The 18,573-nt window shown below is 66.0% G+C and overlaps 1 protein-coding gene across 1 annotated transcript; it reads left to right on the forward strand.

The window, feature by feature from the left end:
• Nucleotides 1-748: 748 nt before the first annotated feature.
• CBX4 (chromobox 4) lies at nucleotides 749-5,547 on the forward strand. The gene is made up of 5 exons (XM_075518644.1): nucleotides 749-969; nucleotides 1,054-1,097; nucleotides 1,920-1,985; nucleotides 2,690-2,756; nucleotides 3,293-5,547. Exons 1-5 carry the CDS (start codon nucleotides 901-903, stop codon nucleotides 4,625-4,627), a joined length of 1,581 nt encoding a protein of 526 aa, XP_075374759.1. The 5' UTR covers nucleotides 749-900; the 3' UTR covers nucleotides 4,628-5,547.
• Nucleotides 5,548-18,573: the final 13,026 nt, after the last annotated feature.

Below are 18,573 nucleotides of genomic sequence, written 5' to 3' on the forward strand. Positions count from 1 at the left end.
CGCGGGCGCGGAGCCGCCCGCCCCGGGCTCTCCGCGGTCCCCGCACGCCGCCGCCGTTCGCGGCTTCCGGCACCGGGCGAGGGAAACTCGCCGCCACCTGCCCCGGGCCGGCTCCCCCGGGCGCTCCGGCCATCTTGCAGCGGGGGGGTCCCCGCCGCTGGCTGCCCCCGGGCCGGGCTCCCTGCGGCCGCAGGGACCCGCCGAGCAGCGCAGCGCCCGGCCCGAGAGCGGGGCGCGGGCTCCTCCGGGCCGGCCCGGGCCCGGGCCCGGGGCCGCTCCCCCGCACCCGCCCCCCGCTGCGGGCCGGGCCCCGCGGGAGGAGGCGGCGGGCCCGGGCCGTGCGGGGGGTGGCCGCCGCCGCCCCCCGGGCCCAGGGCAGCCCGCGGCGCGGAGCCCTCCCGGGGGGGCTCGTCCCCCGCCGCGGGACCCCGCCGGCCCCGCGCGGACTCTCCCGCGCATCCTCCGGGCCGGCCCCCCCGGCGGCCCCGCTCCGGGCGGCGCGGGTCGCGCACCTGCCCCGCGGGCTCTGCCGCCCCCCGCCGGCCGCGGGGCCCGTGGGGGCCGTGCTGAGTCACGCGTGGGGCGGGGGCCGGGCTCCCCGCGCCTCCCCCCTCCGCGCCGCTCCTGCCCGGCCCCCGCCCGCCCCCTCCCCGCCTCGCTCCCCGGCAGGTCTGCGCCAATCCCCCGGCCCCGCCGTTGACGGGCAGCCGGGCCCGGGAGGCGCCGCCTCCCTGACGTCTCGCTCCGGGATTTGCACGGGTTGCGGTGCCGCGGCGGCCGGGGCTCAGTGTCTGTCGGGTCGGCGGCGGGAGCTGCCGGAGCCGGAGCCCAGCTCGGCTGCAGCGGCGGCCGCGGACGCCCGGCCCGGCCCGGCCCGGCCCGGCCCCTCCCGGCTGCAGCATGGAGCTGCCGGCGGTGGGGGAGCACGTCTTCGCGGTGGAGAGCATCGAGAAGAAGCGGATCCGAAAGGTGAGGAGGGCGGGGGCGGCGGGGGGAGGCCGGGCGGGCGGCGGGTCCAGCTGACGCCGTGTCTTTGCCTCCCGCGCTCCGCAGGGCAGAGTCGAGTACCTGGTGAAATGGAGGGGATGGTCGCCCAAGTGAGTACCGAGCGGGGATGGGGACGGGGATGGGGACGGGGCAAGGGGCGGCCCGGCCCGGCGGCGGGGCTCCGCCGCGCTCGGCGCCGCGGGAAGGGCCCCGGCCAGGGCGGCGGGCGGGCGGGCGGCGAGAAGCGGCCGCGGGGCCCGGCGGCGGCGGCGGCGGGAGCCGAGCGAGGCGGGCAGGCGGCGGCTGATGTGCACCAGAAAATGGCTCCTTCCCCCTTTCCCTCCTCGGGAGCCGGGCTCCATATTGCAGAACCGAGCGGGGGGGGGCGGGGGGGGGAAGGGGGAATCACCGCAAAAATAACCCGCGCCGCCCCGCAGCCCGCGGCGGGCGGGCGGGCGGCCCCCGAGAGCCGCCCGCGGAGGCGGAGGCACCGGCCGCGGAGCGAGGGCGGCCGCTGCGGGCTGCGGAGTGTTTGGGGGGTGCGTGACAGTGCCGGCGGGGGGGGGCGCGGGGGAGGGGGTCCGCGCCGCTGTTCCGGACTCGGCGGCCGGGTCCCTCCTCCGCGCCGCGGCCGCTTCCCCGGGTCCGGGAAAGGGGATTTGGAAAATTTCATCATGACATGCCTAGAATTCCTCCGGAATAATAACTGCGCTAAATAAACAGTTCCGTCCCCCTGCCCCCGCCCCCCCCCCCCCCCCCCCCGCTGCCCATCCCCCTCCCCCGGGACCCGAGCCCCCGCCGCCCGCTCCCGGGCGGGCCCGCTGCTCCGGGCCGGCAGCGGCCGCCGCCGGCGGGGCACCCCTGCCCGGGACCCCGGCCCCCTCCCGGCGGGGCCCCGCGGCTGACGGCCGCTCTCCTTCCCCTCTCGCAAGATATAACACGTGGGAGCCGGAGGAGAACATCCTGGACCCCCGGCTGCTCATCGCCTTCCAGAACAGGTGAGCGGCGGGGGGGGCCGGGAGGGGCGGCGGGGCCCGCGCCCCGCGCCCGCTTCGCCAATTGCGGATGCGTCACGGAGCCGGGGGCCGCGGCGGGGGCGGGCGCGGGACGGGCCCGGGCCCGGGCCCCGGGCTGGGGGGCGCGGCCCCGGCGGGGCGGGCGCGGCGCGGGGCCGCCGGGCGACGCCTCCGGTTCAAGGTCCCCCGCGCCGCGCTCCCCCCACGCCGCGCCTTGCGCTCCTGCCTGCCCGGGGATTCGATGCCTGCGAGGGGAGGAGGCGGCGCTGCTGCTGCCGCTGCTGCTGCTGCGCTTGGACGGGCTTTTTCTTTTTTTTTTTCTGCCTTTTTTTTTTTTTTTTCTTTCCGTGCATTTATTTCCTGTAGTATTTTGGCGCAAACTGTAAACTTCAGCCCCTCGCTGCAGCAGGGGGAGGCGGGAGCGGGGAAGTCGCCTCGCCAGGCGCCTGCTGCCTCAGCGGGCCGGCCGTGCCCCCGTCCCACCGCCTCCTGCGGGACCCCCGGCCTGCGGCTCCGCACCTGCGGGGCCCCGGCTCCCCTCCCGCCAGCCCTTCGCGCCCGCTCGCTGCACCCACGCAGGGTCAGTGGCACCGCAGGAGCTGCCGTGCATGGGGCGCGGGGAGGGCTGCACCCCGGGGGTCCGCGTGCCGCCGCTCAGGCCTCGCCGTGACTCTGTGTTCCCGCAGGGAGCGGCAGGAGCAGCTGATGGGATACCGCAAGCGGGGGCCCAAGCCAAAGCCGCTGGTCGTGCAGGTAAATGCGCGGTGGAGCCCAGCCCCGCACCTCCCGGGCAGCCTGCTTGCAGCGCGGCCCCGTCCCCGGGGAGCCGCTTTCAGCAGGTTTCATCATGCTGAGGAGCCGTGCGCGCAGCCCGGGCGCTTCGCAATGCCCCGGGGACCCCCAGGCCCCAGCGCTGAGCTCATCGGGCCGTCCCAGCCCCCCTTCCCCTCCGGGCTGCAGGGCAGGCCCGCTGCGCCCGCGGCCGGCCGGCATTAGCAGGCTGCTCGCAAGCTCGGCAGCAGCGGTCCTGCTTGGCCCCTGTTCCCAGACAGCTGATTGAAGGGTGCTTTTCTTCTTTTCATTGCTTCATTAATCTGGAGCAATGCGCAGCCTGTACGTTGGAGTGGGCTGGGGCCGCCCGCTCGAGGACGCGGCACCCGGTGATGCGGCATCCCGTAACGAGAGCCGCTGGAGGGGCGGGGGTTCACCAGAGCCTTCGGCACCTGCTGGAGCACCGGTGCCTCCTTCTCCGGCCCCGGCTGACCGCAGCCCCTGGCTTTGTGTTGCAGCTTCCCTCCTTCGCCCGCCGCTCGAACATCCTCACGGGGCTGCAGGACCCTGCCGTGGACAACAGGCCAAAGCTGGATCTTGGCTCCTCCGGCAAGAGCCAGCAGCACCAGTATGAACTCAACAGCAAGAAGCATCACCAGTACCAGCCCAACGGCAAGGAGAGCGGCATGAAGCACCAGTCCCACAGCAAAGGGAAGTATTACTACCAGCTGAACAGCAAGAAGCACCACCACTACCAGCCGGACCCCAAGATGTACGAGCCCCATTACCAGCCCAGCAGCAAGGAGCCGCAGAGCCAGGCCTGCTTGGACAGTAACAAGAGCCCCCTGGTTGCCCACCCGGACAAGTGGGCTCATGGCCCGGCCAAAAACCTGCTGGGCCCGGTCAAGAGCCTCGCTGCAGAGAGCAAGAACGGCGCTGAGAAGAACCTGTCCAGTGGTACCGGGCCTCCCCCCAGGGACAGGGTGACCAGCAACGGCCTCGGGGGCAAGATGAAGATCGTCAAGAACAAAAACAAGAATGGGCGCATTGTGATCGTCATGAGCAAGTACATGGAGAACGGGATGCAGGCAGTGAAGATCAAGTCCGGGGAGCCACCCCGGAAGCGGGCTGCGGAGGAGAGGACTCCTAAGAAGGGTGGGGAGGAGAAGGTGGAGGCTTGGAGGAAGCCGGGGGAGGAGAGGGTGGTGGGCAGCAACGCCCTGAGCAAAGCAGAGGGCGAGGGCCGGCAGCCCCCCGCGGAGCTTGAGGAAAGTCCCCAAAAGACTCCTCTGGCCAAGGAGCTGCCCCTTCCTCCGGCGGAGCAGCCCCTGCAGCTCACCACCAAGCCGGACCTCGTGCCCTGGTCCCTGAGTCCCGTCTGCGAGCACAGCCCTTCCTCCATGGGACTGAACCTCTCCAGCCCCGGCTCGCGGAAGCGTTGCCTGTCGGAGCCGCACACGGAGCAGGAGCCGGGCAAGAAGCGCCTGACCTCCCGGAGCATCAGTGCCCCCACCTGCCTCAGCCCCCCGGCCCCGGAGCGGCCGGAGCCGCCCGCCCAGCCGGAGGTCATCCTGCTGGATTCGGACCTGGACGAGCCCATAGACTTGCGCTGCGTGAAACCGCGGGCGGAGGGGGAGCTGGCCTTGGCGCAGGTGAAGCCGGAGGTGCCGCCAGCGCCAGCCGAGAAACCGGCCACGGAGCCTCCGCAGCCCCGGGAGGCCGCAGAGGAGGAGGAGGAGGAGGAGGAGGCCGAGTCCCTGCAGGAATTCAAGCCCTTCTTTGGGAATATAATTATCACAGACGTGACCGCAAACTGCCTGACCGTGACCTTCAAGGAGTACGTGACGGTGTGAGGTGGGACGGTGGCTGCTCCCTGTGGGAGCTGCCTGCCCGTCCCGGGGCCACCGGCCTCACAGCCTCCCTCTAAGGTACTGGTGCCCCTTCCCCGGAGCCCGCGTGCCCCCTGCCCGCGCCGCGGTGGCCGAGCCTGCCGTCTCCGCCGAGGGGACGCCGGGACAGGGCCGGGCATGGCGGCCGTCCCTGCCACGCGGGGTGTCCCACGCCGCTGCTCCCGCCCTGCGGTCGGGGCTGCCCCAGGACCTGCGGGCGCCGGGACAGGCGAGGACGGGGCCCGCCAGTTACACAGAGTTATAGTATTATATTTTAACAGTGCTAACTTGTCGAGTGATTCTTGCTCCCGTTTGTACGTGGTGTTATTGAAATGTATTGTTTGAGCTTAAAGCTGGTCGCTCTCCGGCCACGCTAATATATTTATTTGTAGGTATTTATATAATGAAATATAAAGCCTAGATTTATGGAGTCCCTAGATCACCTTATAAACTATATCAAACGAATATTTTCTGTTCTCCTTTTTAACCATTCAGCATTTGTTAGTCTCGTCCCCTTGCCCTCCTTACGACCCGCAGGACCATTCCCGGTATATATTTTTTGATACTGTACACATGTGGTGTTTCTATGTGCAAAAAAAAAAAAAATCGTTATCTAAAGCTAAACAAGCTATTATAGAAATTGCTGCTATTAGAAATGTCTAAACTATAAGCTTCCAATTATTAATTGCTTGAATGTAAATATTAAATGGAGATGTTGAAAGTGCATTTGATGTTCTGCAGCTAGTGTAGATCGGATTGCAAAGCCCAGCTGCTGGGAGGTGGAGCGCGAGCTGCCAGCGGCGCTTCCTGGTCCGAGGGCTGTGTCACGGGGGAAGAAATGTATCATGCAATCATTGCAAAGGACTATAAACCTTTACAAAAACTACCAGGATTTGGAGTGCATTTGTTACTGCATACGGAGGCACAGAAAGCGTCCCTGTGCGGGCAGGCTGTGGCTGGGGTGCCCCAGAGCAGGTGCTTGCAGGTTGAAATCGTCTCTGAGATGCAACATGCGGGATATAGTGCTGGCTGTTCCCCAGAAGTGCAGACGAGAGCGTGCTCCCCGCGGTGCGGAAGGGCACCCCGTTTTCTCCTGGTGCCGCCCAGGCGGGCAGCAGGGCCGTAGGAGCCGGTGGTTCGGTGTTTCCCTCTCCCCGCAGTGCCGAGGCAGGGCTGTGCTTCTCCAAAGCAGAACGGGCTGCGTGCGGGCTGCGATGGGAAACCTGGAAGGCTTCTGCGAGCGCAGGCTGCGAAGGTGGCTGCAGCGGATGGGTGGTTGCTGGTTCTCGGCCTGATGCTGCCGCCCCAGCGGCGTTATCCCCAGCGCCGGGGAGGGTCGCGATGAGATGAGGAGTTGAACTTCTCCAGAAAGGAAGACGGTCCAAATTCCACAAATAAGCCTACAGACATCTCTGAACGAGATTAATAATTGCTGGAGTCCACTGAAAATACAGCGCAGGGCTAATTCTTCACAAAAGGGCTCACATGAAGGTGGCAACCTAGCAGCATGCCCGTGGAGCCCACCTGCATGTGGCCGAGATACAGCGCTCAGTCCCCGCTCCCCCCGGGGTTCCCTATAGGTCCCCAAGCAGAGGCGAGTGCTCGTACAGTAACTGCCCTCTGAATCCTGTGCTTGCCAAACGGGCTCAGTTGCCAGCCTTTCTCCTCTTGGGCTTTTGCTTGAAGTTGATTTCTCTTTCAGAGATCTTAGTTGAAATATTGTCGTTGGTGGCACATTAATGCGTATGGGCAAGAGCCTCAAGCTTGTGAGAAGCAGAATTAATTGGTTTGGGTGAGGTGGACCCTGCAGTTACGCTAGAGCTACCTGAAGACGTGGGTGAGTTGCCTCTGCTGCGAGCGAGAGCCCAAGGCACGGGCGGCACCCTGCGGGCTCAGCCCCTGGGTCCTGCTGTGGCACGGCGTGTGTCTGTCCAGGCGGTGCTGTTCCCAAAGCAAAAATAAACCCCTCCGTCTCGTGCTGCCCACTTCCGGGCCACCTCGTCTTCCCAGGCTTCATTTTATTGAAATAAATTCAGAAGTCAGCTTGGCAACTGCTCCTTTTTAAATCCTGAGGATTATGTGGCATCCGCAGCCAGGTGTCATCTGCCGGGGCTTGTTCGCAGTGGGAACCACTGCATGAGCTGGGTCAGCCGAGGTGTTGCCTACGGATGTTCTCGTGCCAGAGCCAGAGTGCTTTTCTGAGGCAGCTTGGGTTAAATTGGAGGAAAAGCAACCATTGAGTGTGTGGATGCCATTTTCTCAGCTGGGACAGCCTTGGAGGCTTGTATCCAAGCGGAACAATCTCGACTGTGGACACCGTTGTCACAGATGTTGGTTTGGCCTGGTGTAGCTCAGGTCTGCTACTCAGGGGCTCGTGCGGTGGTGGGAACGGCTCCTGGGAGCTTACACCAGAAAGATGGCTCCATCCCAGCTATTTGGTTAAATTTCTTGGCGTGGATGAGGCCAATACTGACAGCTCGGTTCATCTCTTGTTTCAGCTGATGTTCCAAAGTCAATGGAAACTCGTGCAAATACGTTTAGTGCCTGTGATTCTCACCTGCCTGCATGGAGACCCCAAAATCTGATTGTACGTGCACGGAGAGCAAGTGGAAATAGGTCAGCTGTGATTCAAATCAACATTTTGCCCGTTCGCTGAATCTTAAGAGGGTTTTAATCAACTCTGTGTGTCACCGGGGCTGTGCGAGTGACGGGCAGAGGCAGTGGCGGCCGAGGGTGCTGGCGAGCAGGTGTCGGGGGCAGGTGACCCCCAGCCCGTGCCGGGGGGGTGCCCAGGCACGGTTCGGTGGGAAGCGTTTCCCTGCCGTCCCAGCCTTAGCTGGCAGAGCAGACGATCAGAAATGATGCATTTCCCTTGATTAATTAAGCTAATGGTTATGTGAAAACAAAAATGGCATGGAAGAGGAGACGCATGCTCAGAATGCAAAATGTGATTTATGAAAGGGGAAGTGCCGCTCGACAGACAGCGGCAGGAGCCAGTCCAGGAGCGGGGCTGGGCCGGCGGGCTGGCTCTGGGGCAGAGTGTCTGCAAAAGGAGAACTTTTTCTTTAGCCAGACAAAGGTAGATGAAACCAACGGGGTTTCTCACAGATCGTAGGATGTGTCTTTTAAACGTGGGCTTGCAGGCTCCTGGCCAAAGCCTGAGCATCGCCGCTGCTGTCGTGAGCCGGGTCAGCAGTGTCCTTCTCTAGTCTGTAGGTGTGTGAGACTCTTGGCAATTAATAACTGCTTGCAGGTTTGCAGTGAGCTTAGCTCATTAACATTTTTAAAAATGGATGGTATTGTGTTGCCCGTTTTTAAGGAAACAATGTCCCTCTGAGTGTGTGCTTTCCGAGCTTCCTTTCCCTACTCCCACCGCCGCTCCATGAGCCGTAGAAGCACCTAAAATATTGTCTCTGCTGGCAGTAGCTGTGGTTTGTTTGAGGCACCATTTCCCGGAAACCACATAGCCAGATATTTCTTAGTTTAATAGTTTGATCATGTTTATCACAACTCCAGCAGCTTCCTGTGCAGGGAAAGGTGTGATAAGTAGTTACTGGTTTAAAAGATACACCCTCCCCTTGCTTTGTGCCAATTGGCTGGGAAAGATTAAGCGCTTAGGGTATGAATTACTTACTCATACCGCTCTCTTTCCATATTAAGTGCATCAAACCTAAATGCCTGTTACTGAGAAAATTAATGTGAAGTCCACTATGACTTCCAATGGTTATCAAAGTGATCCAGGACAAGACGGAGCGTCACCACGCTCCATTAGGGAGACTGGTGTGCGCTGCATTTAATGTATTTCCCAGGAATGCGTTAACCTCTGCTTGGTTTGGATTTATTCCAGACAAACATTTGCTGATTTAAAAGGAGAATTTGTGTTCGTATTTTAGCTCGTCTGAAAGGGTCTGATGCATCCATCTATACATGGCCGTACTGAGAGGAGGGACTGCAAATTTGTACTGTAAAGCTGCTTTCGGGTTCTCCCCTCCCCAGCTGCGGTGGTACCGGTGTCTGTACCAGCACTGCCGTTTGAATCCAGCCGCCGGCCCTCCCTCGCTGAGCTGCGTCACCAGCGATTGCCGTGGCCCTGTGCGCTTTCGGCAGGCGTTGGTGCGGTCCCCGCTCCACGGGAGGTGACGGAAACACCGTCCCCAGGCAACAGCCACGGGGCAGCCGGCAGGGTGGGCCCCGTGGCGTTGTAGAAGAGGCTGCATCTTTGGGGTGAGGATGGTGTGAAGGAGAAAGACGTTAGATAAACACACGACACACAGCTGACGTCTTTTAATCAGAATAAGAAACAGCCTTGTGGGGACTGGGAGACTTCCAAGTCCTGACTGGGAATGCGAGAGGAGCTCCTCCCTGGAGAAGGGCAGAAGGTATAAGTGGCCGTGCGTGGTGGGAAGCAGAGGATTTCCCAGGCATTTGGGGCACTCGGTGCTTTTGCTCATACGTGGGTGGGGGCAGCTCCTCCAGGCAGCCATTGCATGCATTTAGTGGGGTTTTTCCTTTATTTTTCCCGTTCTTCTCTCATTTTGCTCTGCGATGTCAGGAGCCGACTGTGTGACTTTGCGGAATGTGGTGGCCTCAGCACCTCTCCCCCGTTGGAGAAGCCAGCAACAAGGTGAAGCATTCATGGTCACATTGGGGGGGAAGCCCGCTGTTCAGGCTGCATTTTTCCAGGCTCATCCCCTTGAGCATGATGGGGGCTGTACAGCTCAGCCGTGCATGTGTTGGCTGCTATAAACCATTTTAACTAAACCTGTATGCAATGGGACTGGTCCAGCAGCAGAGGCCTGCCACCGAGGTTTTTTGCTGCATTTTCCATAGGGCTGGTGTCCCTCTGGGAGAACGGCTGCGGGAGGGCGAGGCCAGGGTGCAGCCCCCCCCTGCCAAGCCGGGGCAGCTGGGCGAGGGGGATGGCGAGGGGGCTTCCCCCGGTTCTGCCCCGTCCCCGAGCCCCCTCACCTCCCCCATCCCGTGGGCTGCCTCTGGTCCAAACAGTCGAAAATGCCTGGCGGTAGGAAATCCTCGGTCTCCTCCGCAGATAAGATCATTTGGATTCAGCCCAGATTCATGTGAGATCTGTGTCGGGAGGAGACGACCGCAAGGACACTGCTCTGTTTACATTTGCACCAGAAGAGGAAAAAGGCTCCACAGTGCCGGGCACAGCCCAGACCATCTCCAGGCGCTCCCAGAGCCTCGGCGAGCGGCTCCGGAGGGTCCCCTGCGTGTGGGAAAGCTCCTGCCTGCACCCTGAGCTGGGGAGAATCCAGTTAAAGGCAAAACAAAGCAGCTCACGCGTTCAGGAGGCGGCTGCCACCAGCCATACCTGACCTAAACACAGCTCTGCAGCATAGCCCGGCCCTGGGCAGCGTCAGCGTGGCCAGGAAGAATGGTCGCGTGAGCGAGATGTTGGATGGAGGAGATGAAGGCTCAGCTCCTGGGCCCCCCTCACTGCGCTCCCGGGGAGGGACAGGGGAGGGGGACGGGGCTGGATGATGTGGGACAGGGGCCGTGGTGGCTGCGGCCGGGCGCTGTGCAGCCAGCTGGGGGGGACGGGAAGGAGAGAGGGTCCTGGTGGTGTAGCTGCTCATAGGAGCCGTCCCTGAGGTCTCATGGGCACTGAAGGGGTGTCACTGCATGACGGTCCTTTGGGTGCAAACAGGAGAGAAACGAGTGTCTCTGTAATGATGAAAGTTTGGGGCGGGTGCTGGCGGGGGCTGAAGGCGGCCGGGGTGTCCCCTCCCTGGGCTGGGACCTGCCAGTATCTCCCGTCGCAGGGCAAGATCCCAGGCTCACCCGGGAGCAATTTGCCGGCACCTACTGAAGTCGTTTCTCAGAGGGAGCCGTCAGTTCAGCTGACACCTTGATGTAGTCTAAAGCAAACTGCAAACATGAAGATTTATTTTTATCGAACAAGCAGGCATATAAAACACGCTGTGCAATGCAGCGCAGCCTGGCAGGAAGCACCCTGAATCCCAGGAGTCGTGACTTCGGCACGCCGGGCCGTGTGCCGTCCCTGGCTGACCCTGCTGATAGCAGGCCCGTGGGGTTTAAGGGTGGGGAGAGATGGAAACTTAATCACCAACTGCCAAACCCTCCGTCAAACACCAGGACCCTTTTGCAAGGGACGGCACTGGCACCAGTTGGGACGACAGATCCCGACCCGGCCAAGTCGCTGCCGGTGTCACAGGCTCTCTGTCCCAGGGAGGTGCTGGGAACGGTACGGCCACGTTCCCATTTTCCAGGGGGTTTATACATCGCCACGGCCCGAGTGTGGACGCAGCTGCTGTAGTATAGGCGTGCTTCAGTCAGAAGTGCTTAGTTGGGGGTGAGAAAAGGAATAACCTAAACCTTTAGGAGGTATTGCTGTAGTGCTGTAGCAGCCAGGGCAGAAAAGTCCTACAGATACAGAAAATAAATTAAAAAGACTTAGGTATTATTATAAAATGCATTAAGAGGTGTGAATGGAGGGTCTGAGCTGATGGAACCTTTAACAAACATGGATTTAATGTTGGATATAAAGACTGTGCTGGGCAGAAATTCTTGTTGTGCCAATGTAAAGCCACATCTCCCGGTCTCCTGGGAAGCCACTGGAAGCTCCATCTTCATCTGCAGTGGGGATGGGACCAGGATGTACAACACGAGGAACGGTGACGTTCGGTAACAGCCGTGAAATGAGCCGTGGCCTGGATCTTCCAGAGGGAGCAACCTGCCCCCGCCCGGGCTTTTGCCCGGAGAAGGGCCCTGGGTCACCGGGGTTTGCCCCTTTCCCCTCTGGCTGACGCGCAGCGTGGGGACTGTATTGCTTTTGTTTATGAAGCACAAGAATAGGAAAACCAGGATGGCTCAGCCTTCAAGAGCTCCCTCTCGGCTGAAGCTAGAGATGGAAAATGGCCAAGCACGAGCTGCTCTGGGGGCTGTGCGCAGCAGAGGCCAGGGTGGAAATTCGGACTCAACATCTCCCTCCTGCCCGGTGCCGGCGGTGGCCGGGCAACCATGGGGGCGAGCACCAGCTCGGGGATGGCCTGGTGGGACCAGGCTGAGCCAGCCTGGCCGGGGCGATGCTTGGCAGTGCCATGTCACACTGCGTGGGCATCACCACGCCGGTCCCGAGGCAGGATCTGTCCCCAGCCACTTTAGACACCGGCCCTGGGGCTGGGGGGCAAAGAGCTGGGGGGCAGCGAGCGGAGCTGCTGTCAGCGGGGAGGGGAGGCGAGCCTGCGGGCTAAAATGGCCACGCTGGGCTGCAGGCGTGGGCTCTGCCATGCGGCAGGGGTTCACCCCCCCAGGAGGCGTGCTGGGAAGGGGACGGCGAGGCTGCACCGGGAGGACTTGTGCGGTGGTGGCAGGTGAGGCTGCGCCGGGTGGGACGGGCAGCAACGGGCAGCGCTCCCCCGGCTGGCCCCACTGCTGGGGCAGAGCAGCGAGGAAATCTTGACAATGCCCTTTGTGTGAGCCTGGATGTCATGATTTCAGAAGATGGGGGTTTGGGGGTTCCCCCCCCCGGCACTGGGTTTCTGGGTCTCTGCGCTGGTGTTTCCCCACCTCCTGCTCCCCGCGGGGAGTTTCCCTGTTCCCAGTGCTGATGCCGTGGAGGGGAATGCGCTCCGCAAGTCACGGTGCGTGGGGCTGTTCAGAGCTCACAGTCGCAGGGACTTGAGAAAAATGATTTATATTTTGGTTAAAAAAAAAAAAAAAAAGGAGCATCGGGTTCTTTTAAATACCAAATAGAAGCTTTGGGGAGGGAAGGTTTGTTCGGTATCAGGGAGCCACCGAAGCATCTCAAAGCACAAAATAAATGGTAATTTTCACACACGCTAGCAAACGTTAATTTTCACTTATGTTAGTAATTCCACATGGCTTGAAAAATTAAGGATGCACCGTTGTCCCTGGCTGTACCCATCCATTTGCAGCCCGGTGCAAGCCAGGCTGTCATTTTAACATCAGGAATGCCTTTCACAGCCGCTGCCCTCTGCCTGCGTGGGTCCAGCCGTGACACTGCCCTCCCCCGCCTGTGTCCTGCCGGCGCAGGAAGTCACCAGGAGCAGACAGAACAGGGAGATTCATTGTGGGTTGTGCAGAGAAGGCGATGTGGTGGTCAGACACCAGAGGTGCCTGACGCTCCCGCCTGGCTGCTGGAATGATGCCTTATCTTGAGTTTAAGGGCTCAACCTGACCCTGAGCCATTTTTAACCCGAGGTGGGAAGAGCCCTCCCTGGGGGTCCCTCTCTGCTTCAAAAAATTCTTCACTCGCTCCCCGGGATCTGCTTTCCTGACCCTTTTCATTTTTGTACCTCTGCAACCTGAAGCAGACCCAGTTTCCCAGTGTTTGGTGCTCTGCTTCTTGAAGATGCTTTAACTCTCAGGACTCAGAAATAACTGCTGGCAAACGCAGCGCGGAGAGACCCAACAAGAAGACATCTAATCTCACGTATCACGTTTCCATAGTTTATGCTGCAAGCAGCAATTTGCGGTTCAGCAGCAGCGGCTGAATTATCACCGGAATCCCTTCCACCTCTCGCCTGAGCGTGTGACCACCAAGTCCTGGCCGTGGCACTGTCTTTTCTGGTTTCGGACTAACAGGCTTAACTCTTTTTTTTTTCCTTTCCCTGGAAAGGCAATTTTACCTTTGCCTTGCACCTCCATTCCCCGCAACTGAGAATTTGCTGCGCGGCGCAGCACCCGCGTGTTCGGGACGCCGAGGGGGCGGCGGCACGGAGGGGCCGCGGTACCGGTGTCCCGGCGGCCGCGGGCTGGCGGGAGCGGCCGGTCGAGGCGAGCAGCCCGGCTCCGGGCGAGCTGGCTTTCCCAGGGACGGGGAACCGCACCGGAGGGGCTGGGACTGCGCCCGGTGAGATGCGGGATCGCAAAAGGATGCGGTAACCGGGGGGTGCTGCAGAGCGGCAGCCGTTCGGTGCGGGGCTGGGGGCTCAGCCGCCCTTCGGGGGCCACAGGGCGATCCCCCCGCCGGGGAGGGGTGGGCTCCCAAAGTGCTCCCCCTGCCCTTCTCCTGGGGAGGGACCACAGGCAGGAGGCGCCGAGGGCTGAACCTGCTCGGGGGCCGGGGCGTCCCGGCCGGGAGCTGCTCCCCCGCCAGCACCGGTGCGGGGCTTGGGGTGGGGGGTGGCTCCGTACCGGCATCCATCCCTCCTCGGGGAGCAGCCTGCCGGGTTTGCTCGGTTTGCTCGAGTGCAAACCGGCGGGGCAAGGGCCATCGCTTACAGCCGCTCTCTCGGCCCCGCCGTGGCACCGGGCACCGGCTCCAGCCGTGTCCTCCGCGGAGCTATGTCACGGAGGGCCGGGGGGACAGGGGCAGGGACAGGGGACAAGGGCAGGGGCCGGGGACAGGGGCAGGGACAGGGGACAAGGGCAGGGGCCGGGGCAGCACCGCGAAGGGGGCGGATTCCCCGTGTCTGCAGGGAAAGCCGAGGCCGGCGGTACTGCCCCGGTGTGTGGCACTGGTGAGCCCGCTCTCGCGTGTAGCACAGTCTCCGGTAGCTCAAAAGAGACCCCGAAATGTTGGCGAGGAGCCGGGGAAGAGGCGGCGGGATGCCGCGGGGCGGGGAGAGCCCGAGGGGCTCCCGTGGGGCTCCCGTGGGGCTGCTCGGCGTCCCGAAGGGAAGCTTGGACATTTTGATCGGCCCGTGAACCTCCACACAGGGAAGAAATTCAGGGACTCGGCTGAGCTTTCATCTAATAAATGAAGAGACGCAGGACCCAGCGGCTGGAGTCCGCACCGGCAGCAGCGGAATGCGGTGCCATTTTCACCGCGTCAGAAAAAAATCCGGGCGGGAAGGCGAAAACCGGGGCTGCTCGGTATCGCCCCGCGTCCGCTGCCGTTCGGCCCCGGGCTGCCTCGGCGGGGTTCAGACCTCCGAGGGATGCAACCCACAGCCTGGGGACAGGGACGGGCAGTGGGTGACCACACTGTGGCCCCCAGCCTTAACCCCCCCCCCCGCGCACCCCGATATTTTACGCGCTCCTGTGACCCGCCATGCCCTGCCGGGTTTGCGTCTTTATCAGCCCTGATTTTTATAAGATTAATTCCTCCTCTCCAGGGCACTCGCGTGTTTCCCTGCCAGCCGTGCCCGCACACCACCGCACACCGACACCTCGGGCTGCCGGCCGGCGGGGCAGCCTTGGCGGAGCGGGCTGCGGGGCCGGCGGCTGCGGCGCGGGGCTCCCCCTTCCCGGGGGCTCCCACACGCGGCCGCGGTGTTGCGTGTCCCCGCGGTGCGTGTCCAAGTGTCAAATGCCAGCCGCGGGGAAGCGGAGCGGAGGTGGGACCCCTCCCCCTCCCCGCCCGGCGTCCCGCGTGGGACACGCAGCGCTTTTTGCAGCGGGACGGCGGGGAGGGGAGAGCGGGAAGGGGGCGAAGCACCGGCTCATACGGCGGCGAGGGTGGGGGGCCTCGGGGGCGGCCCGGAGGTAACGTGGGGAGGGGGGAGTTTCCCCCAGGAGCGGATCAGGGCAGAGACCGGGGACCCGCCCCGAGTCGGAGCAGCACCGGGGGCTTCGCAGCGGTCCCGGCGTCGGGGGGAGCCGCAGCGAGAAGCCGGGGAGTTGGGAGGGCCAGGGTGACCGCGGGCGCCCAGCGCCGGGGGCAGGATGAGGCCCTCCCCTCGGCAAACACAGGGCGGGCGGGAGGTCCCGGGGACACCGGCCGGCTGCGTCCCGCCACGGGAGGAAACGTCCCGCGGTCCCGGTAGGAGCGGGAGGAAAACGAAACGGGGGCGAGAAAGCGGGGGAGGGCCGAAGCCTGGAGCGGCTGGGGCGGGGAGCGGCCCGGCGGGGCACGGGATGCCCGGCCCGGTTCGGCCCGGTTCAGCCCAGCCCGGCTCGGTGCTCACACCTGCACTGCAGCAGCGGCGGGGCGGCGGAGCGCTGCCGGGCCGGCGGGCTCGGCTCTCGGCTCTCGGCGCGGCGCTGCATTGCAGCACTGCAGGAGCCCCCTCCTTCCCCGCTCCCTTCTCCTCCCTCCGCCGCCGCTCGGCTCCGGAGGCCCGGACCGGGGCCCGGACCGGCCCCGCCGCGCTCCGCTCCCCCTCGCACGGCGCATCTGCCGCCGCCTCGCTCGGGTCTCCCGCGTCGTGCAACAGGCGAGCCCCCCCGGCCCGGGAACGCTGCCGCGGGACGAGGGACACGCACCCGCCCCGCTGTGTCCCCTGGTTGGTGTCTGTCGCCGATGTTCATCGATCCCCGCGCGGGTGGAGGGATCGGCCCGCCCCGTCGGGGCATCCGCCGTCCTGCCCGCCCGGCCCCGCGCACCCCGCCCGGCCCCGCCGCTCGTCCCGGCCGTCTCCCCGCCCCGCGCCGTCGCCCCCGGCGGGCTGGCCGTGCTGTCCGCCCCGCCGGGCCGCCCGGCCTCGCGTGGGCCACGCACTGCCCGGCGCCGTCCCCACGGGCTTCCCGCGAGGGAGTTTGGGCTGGTCCCGCGGGGAGCCGGTACCGCCACCGGGACCGGGCAGGGTTGAGGGGCTCTGTGCCGGGCAGCCCGGCCCCGGGGCGGACCCTCCCCGACGGGACGGTCCCCCCAGGCCCTCGGGGCACTTGCGCTGCCCGTGGGGCGGGCGGAGGGAGGCGACCAGCGCCGCGTCCCCGGCCCGTCGGGAAGGGAGGCTGGTGACCGCGCTCCGGGCTCCCTCGCCGGGGGCCAGCGGCCGGGGGGGGGAGGGGGGGGGGGGGGGGGCCGGTGCCAGCCCCGCGTGACTGGGTCCTGCGTGGACCCAGACGGCCGCGACCCGCGGCTGCTGCGTGCTCGGGGCGCGAAGGGGAGCGGGGCGATCCCGGTGGGAAGGAGCCGGCGGCGGCCGGGCGTCCCGGGACCTGCCCCGCTGCCGGGTGCGGCGCCGCGGGGGCGGAGGGGAGCGGGGCACCGGCCCGGGGGGGCCGCCCGCCCCGGCACAACGGGGGCCCGTTCCCAAGGCTCCCGCTCTGTCTCTTGCTTTGGGAAAACGCCAGCACGGTAACAAAATGGCGGGGAAAGGGTGGGATTGTCACGGCGAGCCCTGCAGGGCAGCCCGCCCGGCCCCCGGCACCGCCCGGCCGGGCTCGGGGCGTCCGTGCCGGCGGCAGGCAGCGGGGCGGGGGCCCCCCCCCGGGCTGTACCGCCGCCCGGCCCCGCCGCCCGGCAGAGCTCCGGTGGAGACGCAGCTGCAGAAAATGGCTGCTCGGCGGAGCCCGCTGAATCCTGCCATGGCGGGGGGGGACACGGCAAGGAAGCAGCGCAGCCCTCCCCGCCGGCCGCGGCCCCCCCCGGGAGCCCCGGGGCAGGCGGCGCGGGGGGCGGCCGGAGGCCCCGCGGGGCGGCGGGACCGGAGCGGAACCCGCGGGGCGGCGGGGCCCAGCGGCCGGCGCGGAGCCTCCCCCGCGGGGCCTCACCTGCGGCGCGGCGGGGGGGGGAAGGGAGGGGGGGCGCGGGGCAGCCCGCCCCGATCGCGCCTGGCCCGCCGCGGCGCCGGGACGGCACGTGCCGGCGGCCCCCGCCCGGTGCCCGCCGAGGCGGAGGGCAGGGGCGGCTCCGAGCCCGGGGGCGGCGCGGCGGAGGGGCGGGCCGGTCACCCCCGGAGCCCGCCTCGGCGGAGGTGCCCCGCGCCCCGCAGCTGCCGCCGCAGCGCCCGGTGTCGCGCTCGGTTTAAAATAACCTAAAAATGGAAGAAACAGAAAAGAAACGGAAAAGACCAGCGGGGCTCGGCCCCGGCCCCGGCTCCGCGGCGAAGCCGCAACGAAAACTCGCCCCCGCAGCCCCGCGCCGTGCCGCCGTCCCCCGCCCGCCACGGCGGCCGCCCCTCGGCGCCTGCCCGCGGGGCCGGAGCGGGCACGCGTGGGTGCGCGGCTGGCGCCTGCGCTGCCTCTCCCTCCCGCAGCCGGAGCTCCGCTCCCCGCCGGTGGTTTTCGCGGGAGTCCGCGGGGCGAGGCGACGTCCCAAAAACGCGAGCGTGGGAGCCGGGCTGGGGGGATCCTTCCCCCGCGGGAAAGCGGCCGCGGGGGGGCGGGGCGAGCTGTCGCTGCCGGTCCGCAGCGTGGGGGCTGGACACGGGAAGGCGATTCGCCGCGCCAGGGTGCGCGCGGCCCGCGTGGCGCCCGCGTGCGCGGAACCCGCCGTCCCCGCCGCGCATGGAGCGAAGGACGCCGGTGCCTCCCGGGAAGCCAGCGGCCGGAGCAGCCGCCCCCCGTCCACGCACCCCTGCGGGAGGAGGAGGGGGCCCGGCCCCGCAGGGCTGCCCCGCCGCCGGGGTGCGGCAGGGCACAGCGAACCCCCCCCGGTCTGTGTGCCCCGTGCCGGGGTCACCCGTGTCCGCGCAGCGCCGCGGCTCCCCGCTTCCCCTGCCCACGCACGGTCGCGTGTCGCCGCTCGGCGGAGCGGAACAGGGGGCCACCCCGTCCCGCCGTCTCTCCTGGCCCGCGGCCCCGCTGGGACCCGCCGCCGCCCCTTCCCCGCCGGGCGCTCCGCCGCGGGTGGGACGGACACGGTCTCCTCCGTGACCCGCGTTGCGGGCACCGGGACAGGGCAGGGACCAGCCGTCCCGCCGCACTTGAAGAGCGCCGTGGGCGCTAGCCGTGCCGTCGGTGCCCACGGAAGACGCCGCTGCGTCCCCTCCTCCCGCAGCGCGCGGCGGGGCGGCCCGGCCGGGACCCCCGGGGCGGGAAGGGGCGGCGAGGCGGCACCGGGGGGTCGGGCGGGGCGGGGGGCCCCGGGGGGAGGGGGTCGCCCGTCGAGGGTCGCCCGTGGGAGCGGGGGTGTCAGCTCCATCCTCACTCCCGCGGGGGGAGCGGGGGGGGGGGGGGCGCGGGGCCGTTCCACTCGTGAGAGCCGGTTGCTGCGATACCGACGGGCCAATGAGCGCTCACCAGCTCACCCCGGGCTCGGGCACCGCTTCCTTATATGGTGCGCGCCGTCCGCG

Source organism: Mycteria americana, chromosome 16 (genome assembly GCF_035582795.1).
Source record: "Mycteria americana isolate JAX WOST 10 ecotype Jacksonville Zoo and Gardens chromosome 16, USCA_MyAme_1.0, whole genome shotgun sequence".
Classification (NCBI taxonomy): Eukaryota; Metazoa; Chordata; class Aves; order Ciconiiformes; family Ciconiidae; genus Mycteria; species Mycteria americana.